The following is a 10944-nucleotide window of genomic DNA, read 5'->3' on the forward strand; positions in this document are numbered from 1 at the left end:
ATGAGGGACCAATTATTATGGTCTGACATTAAAAAAGTGCTTGGATGTGGGTTAATGATTTAGGTCATAAAATTGTGACAGTTTTATTCTACTGACATGCAGTTTTTCAGTTCTTATGTATACATTAATGCATTGGTTATTAATTAAATGAAGGGTGGGGATTGTATACATCAACAACACAATAAAACAAGATAAGACTTCTAGAGGTCAAAATACATGCAGTGTTCAAGAGTTTAAGAGGATTAGCAGTCAAAATCCTTATACCATATCTGTGTGCTCCTTCTGTGAATGGCTGACTTGAGTCAAATAAAGGCCTAGCTATTTTTCATGATGTCCCAATAGGAACTGAAAAGAAAATTTTAAATTGGAATTGGAATTGAACCAATGAAAATCTGAATAAAGTAGAAAATCATATATTTACTATCATAAAAATTACTGTCCAGTTCCAATTCTGGGAAGACAGCAAAAGGCCTAGAATCGGTGAAAAGACAGTATCTCATTCATACTTTATTTTATGTTCATAGATATGCCAAGTTAGAGTTAAAATTGAATTGGAAGTATGAGTGGGAGCAGAATTGTCTCTATTTTCTCAAATGAACCTTTCTAGATCGTATATCAAAAACAACAATATTTTGGCAGAGAACAGTATTCTTAATTGACTTGATGCTTATGTTTTTTTTAATTAGTACATTTAATTTGTTACATATTAACACTGTTATTTAGTGGATTTTAGACTTAATCTATAATACGTTAAGATACTTTTATAATTTTTCAATGTCATTTACAGTTTTCCCCCCCATTATTTCTGTTTGTATAATACAAAATTAAGAGAGGGAGGCAAGTTATTTTTCAGTCCAAAGAATGATTAGCTTGATAATTTTTGTGAATGGGAACAACCTATTATCATTGTTTCTTAATCTGAAGTTATTTCTATATAACAGAGGCTTCAAAGTTGCAAAGATGGTGAATGTGTTTTTTCTCATTGTTGAATATAATATTATATAATTGCTTATATCATCTTTTGTGGATACATGTAGTTGTTTCATTGGCAATCATGCCACATCTCCTTTAATTTCTATATTGTATCAGACTACTGTAAATTCAAAAAATTATATCAAGGTTTTTGATTATAGAAATTGTGCGACTAGCAGAGTTTTGCAATAATAAGATTTTTCACTCTGATATCTGGTACATATATCTGTATAGAGTTTTCCCTGAAATCGCAATAATTAGCCTCACTTTTGTGTCCATTCTTAAAAAATGGCAAAAATAAATTATTGGAATAACTTCTGAATTTACAGAACTTACAAATATTTGAGCTTTACTAAGATTCAGTTTTCAAAAAACTATTGCGGTTGTAAAATGGTTACAAAATCAGATTCAATTAGAGAGGTTAAAATATATATGCTTTATTGAATAACATTGTGATATTATTCTGACTGTGCATGATGTTTAAAGAGTATAGCTCAGACAAGAATTATATAACTGTACTCTAGAGGTTTGACTGTAGACAATGTGATGGTAGTTACTATGACAGTTTTATAAGGGTTGCTAATATCATCAGCTTATACAATTAGTCTTGATCCCCACGTCTGTTTTCGATCAAATTTCCTTAAGATATCTGTTCTTACAAGCATGGCATGGTGTCTTATGGACACATTCTTGTTTAATAAACAAAAAGATAAACTCTAAAAGTGAAGTTATTCTAATAATGTCATACAGTACAGTCACGACATTTAGATGTATGCTTTGAATTCTTAACACTTATATGTTAGTACTCTGCTCCTGGCATGCTCAACAGTATGATCAGTACTTTGTCATGATAAAAGAAGTCATTATTATAAAATAAGCATCAATAGAATTGTTCTCCATTTCTTTTAATTAAGTATCCTCTTAGTTTGTTATAATATTATATGAATCGTGTTACCTCAATTGCCAGCTTACCTAAGTGCTGTGGCTTTGATCTGATTAGTTCTGAATGACACATTGTATTTATACTATTAGGAATAACCAGAGAAGAATGCTCCAACTGCAGCTGCTTTTGATCTGTCTGAAGACTTTTTCTTCTCAAGCATCTTTTAAATTTTTGAGATTAGTGAGACATTTTCCACTAGAACTGCCTACCCTTGTGGAGCATTGGGGTTCATTAGTAGTTATTTGAAAGGGTTTTTGTTCTTATTTATTTTAAGTTATCCAAGTTGAAAATTTTCGTCACATTTTTCTCAGGAACTGCATTACAAGGATTTCTGAAATTTGGTTTCAGGGTTTATATAAGTCAGTTATACCGTGTAATGTGCTTCCACATTCATCACTCAACAACTTCCTGTTTACCGAACACTTACATTATTTTACTGACATGACATCCAAGTTGAAAATTTTAAGTCACATTTTTCTCACAAACTACATTAATTTGGTTTCGGGGATTTATAAAAATCAGATATACCTTGTGATTCGTTTTCAGATTCATCATGTAACAACTTCCTGTTTACTGTTAAGTATTTGGGTGGGGGTATCATCAGTGAGCAGTATATAGCTCACAGTTTCACTTGTTTTCTCTGTTGATGGGTTACCAGTTGTCACATATTTCAAGGCTTTTAATATTCACTTAGTCTAGCATAGTGACCAAAAACCTTTTTTTTTATAATTTACAGGTGAATGGAGCTCATGTGATGCAAGTGAATGTGGCCTTAATGGAAAACAAGATCGATATGTCAGTTGTATGTTCCAAGATCGAAATGGACAACTCAGTTATGCTGAAGAAGAAAACTGTCGGTATTTACCACGTCCCATTTCACAACAAATGTGTAACAAAAAATGCACAGATCAATATCAGGTCACTTGGGCAGCAGACACATGGGGTCGGTGTCAGCTTTTACCGAATGTTAAAACATGTGCCCGTGGAATGGGCATTAGATATCGTAATGTCACCTGTGTTATCAAATCGGATGGCAAGCTGCAGGATGATAGCATTTGTGCAGGATATGAAACAAAGCCTGCTACAAGCGAAAGCTGTGATTTGCAATGTAAACAAGACTGTATTGTGACCCCATATGGTCCTTGGTCAAGCTGTGATAAGTGTGAAAAAATTGCACAGACTCGAACTAGGATAGTAGTCATTCCAGATGATCATGGTGGAAAGGATTGTCCGCCATTTTCAGAAATTAAACCCTGTAATAATTGTTCAAATGTATATTATATTTATTTAGGACGATGGTCACCCTGTCATACCATGGACATTCCTGAAAATTTTCCCACACATTCATTAATAGGTCGTGAAGAACGTAGAGTTAGCTGTATTGATTCCATTGGTGCTACCGTTCCATATACGTAAGTTTATTTCTCAGTATGTTCAAATTTGCATTATCTTTCCAAAGCACCTGAGTCTGTTTCAAATGAATCTGCTTTAATTTAACATTGCATGATTATCTAACACTACCACAAATAGAACCAGAGAAATATAATTGTACACACTGATAGTCATGATAACAAACTTAGTTTAATAAGGCTTGCATCTGGGAGCAGATGTAGAAAAATCGTTCTGCTCTCCGAGATGAAACTTGGCATAAACCGCTACTAGCAAGTGTGTTGCATACACAAAAGAAACCCTACAGATAAAGTTGCGTTCTCTTATTTTAAATACCTTGGAGTTCTTGGCTTGATTATTCACTAATACTTTAGGAAAACCATATGTTGATGATCATGGTAAGAATGTTAGATGATTTTAGACACCTCTGTGCATATACATTTACATTGAAAAGGCCTAATTACATCACAATTGACTTATTTCCATGCTATGTGGTCTCTGTGAACACTCCAATCACTATACTGTAGTTTTATTTGTCATTTCCAAAAACTGAGGAATCAAAATGATGGTCTAATCATATATCATTGCAACTATCAAGCAGAAAAGTCCAGAACTAAAATAAATACTGAACCCATAATTCAGTAAGTATGGTATAATAATATCAAAAATTACAAATAGTAAAACAATATAGCCAACAGAGAATTAAGTTCATATTAAGAACAAATGCTGTTGTAAAAACTCCACCTCCCCACCCCTCAAAAAAACGTTGAGTTTATTAATTTTATTGCATGAATAGTACAGTTAAAGGTGTATTTGATGTATATTGAACAAGTGTGATACAAACTTTTGTTATATAGGAGCTGTGGGAAATTTGACTCGGTTTAACCAATCAAACATTCTATTTTACAGAAGATGTAAAGAACACATAAATCTTCAAGGTCAAATCATAACTGATAGACAGTCATGCATCATTCCCCAAGATTGTGAAATTTCCGAGTGGTCCCCATGGCAGTTGGTCAATAGCAGTTGTCTGTTGGAGTCTGGATGGACTAAACCTGGACTTATGAAGCGAGAACGATCAGTGAGAAAATTACCTCGAGGACTTGGAGCTTCTTGTCCACCATTAGTAGAGACCACAGCAGTTCATGGAACATCTGATAAATCAAGATACTGTCCAAGGTATGTCTATAACATCATATCTGCAACCAGTTACAACAGGAATTCAGTAATGCCTTAGTGCATATGCTATCCTGTCATCCAGATCTGTTATATGTCCTTAGATACATCATAACTTGAGTTCAAAACATGTTTGAGTCTTTAACTGACCTTGATCAAACTTTCTATTGTTTTGACTCTTGACATTGAATCTCTAGATCAGTGTTGAGGGTAAAAATTGTAACATTTAACAGATAATCAAAGCTAAAAAAAAGAAATACATAAAAAGTACAAAACAAATTACAGTGCAATGAGCACTTCTGCAGATTGTTGAAGACCTTTTAGTCAGTATCTAATTGAAAAACCCGTATTACAGTGTTGTTCCTTGGCTGCATTGCTGTTTGCAAGTATTTCAGGAACTTGTCTCATATTCAACTTATAGTATAATACCTTTCATTCAACAGATTCAAACTTAAATTTGTTATGGTGAATTGTCCAATATGTGCAAATGATAATACTCGCCTTACATTAATGTAAGAAGCCAGTCATATAAATAAGATCATTTATACTAAAAGGAATACTTCGTTCAGATATACGAACTATATTTGCAGTTTTAAAATTTGTTTCAATAAATTTTATGATTGGTTTATTTGGTTCACAATTTGATGTTTTAAAGTTAATTTAAAAAGACACTTCATCATTTTCTTGGTTAAATATTTGTACTTTTATTTTGTTATTACATGTAGAATGATATATACCATCAGGTAAAATGTCCAATTGATTTGTTTGACAACTTAACATGACTGATATAATTTAAGTTCTATTTTCCTTAGTAGGTTCTAGTCAGCAGTGGTTTCATTTGTTGTGGTCTATTTTGTTACTGAAAATTTTCTGAAAAATTAATTACTGTTCAGCTAACTTGAACTAGCATAGTGTAGATTAATATTGCATGAGACGGAAAACAGAAGAACTCGTTAAGCAGTAAGGGGTACATCTTTGAAATCCTAACATTAGTTACGGGAGACTGTTTGCTAATGATACAAGAATTCATGCATCTTTAATCAATGCATTCCTGTGTAGGACATAGACAGATTTTTTATGCTGCACTTAACACTTTAAACAAAAATTTCCTTTGATACGAACATTTGACATATTGTGACATAGATATCCTATTAGTTTTGATCTTTCTAATTACTGAATGTTTTTGTAGAAGATGTTTATGTTGAGTTATAAGGTACTTAACAGCTACCAGTATTTAATGAAATATGTAAATTTTAGAATAATTTAACCATGAAAAAATCTTTCATATTATTTTTACTTTTAATGTTACATAACAAGGAATTAATATACTTAAAACAGCCTCTATTAATATATTGTTTGATATATTTTTAATCAAATTTATTTGTATATTACCAAAAAACCATATTTAAAATGGTGGGATAAATGATAATTTGAAAGTATAGCTAGCAACTAAATAACACTATCAATAAACATACAAAGCTGTAGCCTACCTTTAACATTAAAATTACTTTATTTTGATCTAATGAAGAGTTTTTTACTAGATGAACTGGAGAACCGAATTGTCTTGTTGGGTATTGGTGAATTTCTAACTTTGGTACTCCCTCTTACTTAACCTTAACAGCAATAGTTCTTGTCTGTTGAGTTATGTCATGTCAAATGTTGAATGTATATAACTATTTAAATCAATGAAAGATAGAATTGTCAAACCTGCTATAAGGTCTTCTCTCTACTCAGTTGGCCTTATTCCTGCCTACTTTAGAAATGCCTTAGGATTTTCAACCTAAATTCAACAAATATCTTAATTATAAGCTTGAGGTCAGTTTTGTCTCATCTGATAAATTAAGTGACCTGTAGGAACATTGAAAGATTACAATATTTTTATTTTTTTTCTCAGAAATAAGTGGTTGACATCAAGTTGGAGTAAGTGTCTCTCTGTAAATGGAGGGTTACAGTGTACAACAGGGATGCAGCACAGAAAAGCTATATGTGTGGAGGAAAATGGTAAAAATAATAGAAATATTGAGGACACATGTCCTATAAACTCTTTGAAAAGGGAAAGAAATGTGATTGGCATTTCTGTTTGATACTATTAAACCTTATTATTCAAATTAAGGAGAAGGTATTACATGAGGTATTATTTGGCCAATGAAATACCAAAAGTAAGGTAAATTCTTCAATGATTGGCATATTTGTGTTACAGTTAAACATACATGTATAAGGTTTTTAAAATCTGGACACGGAAGTAAATGTTTGTTGTAAAGTCACTGTGAAGCCATAACTTGTGGCCTATTATCTTGTTGTAAAATGTTGTTTTTGGATAGGGAGTTAGCTCAAATCTAAGATCTTAAAACTAGGATTTTTTGCAGTTTAGCATTTAAACAGTTCTACAGTAGTCCTCTATTGGAACTGTGTCAAAAATCATATACTAAATATATACCATGACAATATTGGTATCTGGTACATAACCTTGACCCAGTAACTATACAATAAACAATGTGTTAAAGAAGATCCACAAACAAATCAGTTAATTTTACTGCAAGTTCAGTTCTTCATAGCATGGCCATTAATTATTCTAAACTGTCCCTGATCAAGGATAAATTTGAGGAATTTGAAGCTGCTAATTATGTTTGCCTGAAGAAAGGGGGTGTTGTATCAAGTACACATTTTGTTCTGTGTTATTGCAGGTTTATAGATCTAAGTGTTTTGCAGATAATTGCCCATCATTTACAAGTATTTCCATATGAATCTTTGATAATTCCTAAACCTTATTTCTCTAGGGCTTTTTTTAGGTATTGCTCATCTGATTAATGCTTTGCTACAATTCATTTATAACATATGAACTGCAGGGCTACATAGATATCATTGAACCCTGGAATTACCAATTTAAATTGATTCTTTTTTATGGATCTGTCCTTGGATATCACCTGCTTCCTTCCTTCTAAATCTTCCAATAATTAAGAAATAATTCATGGGGGCTTGAATATATCGTTATTTTACCACGGGTTGGCCCTTTATGACAAATATTTTACCCTGAGCGATAGCGAGGGCTAAAATATCGGCATAAAGGGACAACCCGTGGTAAAATTTAAATATATTCAAGCCCCCATGAATTATTTCGATTCTGATAAGACAAATATAGCAATTGTTTTGGTTCAAAGTGCACTAGATGGAGGCAAATATTTGCCGTTCCCATAAATTAACCCATTTTAAGATTGGCGGTAAAGAACGGAGCAAACAGATTTAGTGACATGCTCAAACTATTTACAATAATATATTTAGATAGATTTGGATGAATTTTAATGATAATTTACTTATATATCTTCTATGTATATAAAAAAGGGCTTATACCACATTTTAGTATTGTTTGTTTACGTTTCATTCTGGTGATGATTTTCGGTATCAGAAGCGTGTATTTTCCCGAAAAATGCTTAAACTATTACGTTATCATTCTATGACGTCGTGTACTCCATCCATAAACAATCATATGACGTGGAAGTACAATCAGAACAGCCCAACCAATATATTCATATTTTACCACGGGTGTGTACTCAAAGCGTTTGAAGGACGTCATGTTAGAATTAAGAAATAATTCATGGGGGCTTGAATATATCGTGATTTTACCACGGGTTGGCCCTTTATGACAAATATTTTACCCCTGAGCGATAGCGAGAGGTAAAATATCGGCATAAAGGGACAACCCGTGGTAAAATCTAGATATATTCAAGCCCCCATGAATTATTTCGATTCTGATAGGACACATACGGCAATTCTTTTGGATCGAAGCACTCTAGGTGTAGGCAAATATTTGCCGTTCCCATAAATAAACGCACTAATAAACTAGTGTAAAAGAACGGAGCAAACTGCATTATTGACATGTTTAAACTATTTAAAATAATGTATTTAGACAGTTTTGGATCAATTTGAATGATAATTTATTTATATGTCTTATATGATGTACAATAAAGGGCTTTTGCCACATTTTAGCATCATTTGTGTATGTTTCCTTGTGATGATTTTCGGATTCACAAGCGTGTATTTTCCCGTAAAATGCTTACATTCTAACGTCATTGTTCTATGACGTCGGGTATCTCATTCATAAAAAAGCATATGACGTGGGAGTACAATCGGAACAGCACTGGCAATATATTCATATTTTACCACGGGCGTGTACTCAAAGCGTTTGAAGGACGTCATGTTAGAATAAAATATTTGTCGTCACAACAAAGGCAATGTTAAGAAAGCTAAGGATTAGGAATGTGACCTTTTATGTCGATATCAATTTTTGGTATATTCCTCTCCTATGTTATCAGCAGGTTCTAAGAGAGCGTTATTTATGTTTTATTTTTTAAACTTTTAAAATATATAAAAAAGAAGATGTGGTATAATTGCCAATGAGACAACTCTCCACAAGAGACCAAAATGACACAGAAATTAACAACTATAGGTCACTGTACGGCCTTCAACAATGAAGTAAGACTGTTTTGACATATACATTTTTATGTGGATATTATGAGTTCATGAAAGAAATTATTGAAGTTTTTGATAGCCAGAATTTTGTGGTACATGTATTAAATTTATTTTTGAAAAATTAGCCAAGAGTTGAAAAAGCTTATATGTTCTTTTTATTAATCTTATTATTTTAACGTTATTTTTTATCAAATTTATTTTGTTGTTATTAAAAGAAGTTTTTATGAGTTTGTAATGGAAAGGATAAAATTTGCCGCAAAGTACACATAGCTCCATTGCAGTTAATGAAATGCAGCCCCTATTTTAATATATAAATGTATAAATAAAGAAATCCATTACTGTTTAATTGTATATTGTATTATAGAGAGTGGTGACCAGAAACCAGTTGATGATTCTTTGTGTACCAGTCCTCGTCCAACCATATCACAGTTGTGTTCAGCAGACTGTGACTGGGATTGTACAGTGTCATTATGGTCACAGTGGAGTGACTGTACTGTGACTGAATGTGAAGCATATGCAAGGAAGAGAAGGAACAATCAGAAAACAGGTGTGTTTTTCATGTGTCAGATATGAACTGAAGTGTGCAGAGTTTGTTGAAGCTACTGGAAATTAAAACTGACTAAGGTAGCAAATACTTATAATAGAGAATCTCCATAAGGCCAAAATATTCAAGTCAATCTTCGAATAATATTACAAAAAGAACATTACATTTACAAGTTACTTTATAAGGAATGTGATTTTTATAGGAACAAAAAGAAAGATGAATGTTTGCAGTCAGAGATTTTTCATGGCGGTATAACTTTCTCACATAAGTCGATTTTGTTGTGTTTTCCATGTAGTACTTTCCTATCAATATTGCATTCAATATTTTTGACAGTTTCACTATATAAAGCGTCTTATTACATCATACTAATTTGCAAAAGGTGAAATGATTGAATAAGAGAAAATTACAACAAGCCAAAAAACTGTGCAAGAAGTAATTGGATTACTTCAGAAATAAATCTTGTTTTTGTACAGACCGGAATCTCTCATAATTATGATGAAGAAGGTTAGGTTTGTAATTTTACAAAATTGCACTGTGACCCAGTGGACAAGGTCAGACAGATATATTGAATAAGATAATAATTCCATAGTAATCTTTAATCTAATGAGACTTCTGTCTGCCACATGTGTCATGGAAATTATCCAAGATGATAATTGGGATGGTCCGCTTAGTTGTGAATTAATTTGCCTAATCATGAAAGTACCAGTAGCAAAAGTGTCGCCAATCATTACATTAGAAATGAAAATATGATTTTTTTCCTTTGGAGGATGGGGTCGAAGGGGTCCTGATCCGGTAATCCTTAAAAACATGAAATCCAGAGGTCCCAAATTTAAAGAAATTTAAATCCCGACATCCCGAAATTCGAAAAAAGAATTCCTGGATCCGAAAGGATCAATGTCGAAATCCCGAGCTTAAAACCCCACGATCCCGGATTCCAAATCATTGTTTAAAATGAAAGTAGGTCAAATATTGTGTTTCTTCAATAGTTTTGGCAAAGCTAAAATTATCAATGAAGTTTTGGCAAAACTCAAATTATCAATGTAGTTTACTCAAGCACATTTTAAGGTTGGATAGTCTTTACACCACTGCCTGTTTTACTCCACTCTTTTCATGATTACAGAACAACATACCGGTATATAGCTATATTGATATGTACACATATTTATAATTCAAATTTAATGTCATATGTTCTTGTTCAACACACAGAATGCATATAAACTTCTGTTAAATTGCTGATATTTATAATAACTGACTTATTTTTCACTTTCCATTGCATGTTAACATTGGTTTTTATTGCTTTCGTACAATGTAAGAAAATTTAAATCTCAAAAATGTCTTGTTTCTGTTTTGTTAATGGAATTCATTCTGAACTATGATACATCAAGGAAAAATAAAGTTATGAAATCTCTGGTGGCCTTGAAATAAATATGTATATACTGCAGCTGTGCTATTT

The 10944-nt window shown here is 32.3% G+C and overlaps 1 protein-coding gene across 9 annotated transcripts in view; it reads left to right on the forward strand.

The window, feature by feature from the left end:
• LOC139512495 (thrombospondin type-1 domain-containing protein 7B-like) overlaps positions 1–10944 on the forward strand; it is a 187851-nt gene that overhangs the window by 144040 nt on the left and 32867 nt on the right. For all 9 annotated transcript variants that reach the window (XM_071300138.1, XM_071300142.1, XM_071300144.1 and 6 more), the window contains 4 exons: positions 2652–3327; positions 4214–4483; positions 6375–6481; positions 9312–9494. In XM_071300138.1, the coding sequence (XP_071156239.1) occupies positions 2652–3327; positions 4214–4483; positions 6375–6481; positions 9312–9494 (1236 nt within the window). The remainder of the gene's footprint in view (positions 1–2651; positions 3328–4213; positions 4484–6374; positions 6482–9311; positions 9495–10944) is intronic.

This window comes from Mytilus edulis, chromosome 2, assembly GCF_963676685.1.
Source record: "Mytilus edulis chromosome 2, xbMytEdul2.2, whole genome shotgun sequence".
In the NCBI taxonomy this organism is placed as follows: Eukaryota; Metazoa; Mollusca; class Bivalvia; order Mytilida; family Mytilidae; genus Mytilus; species Mytilus edulis.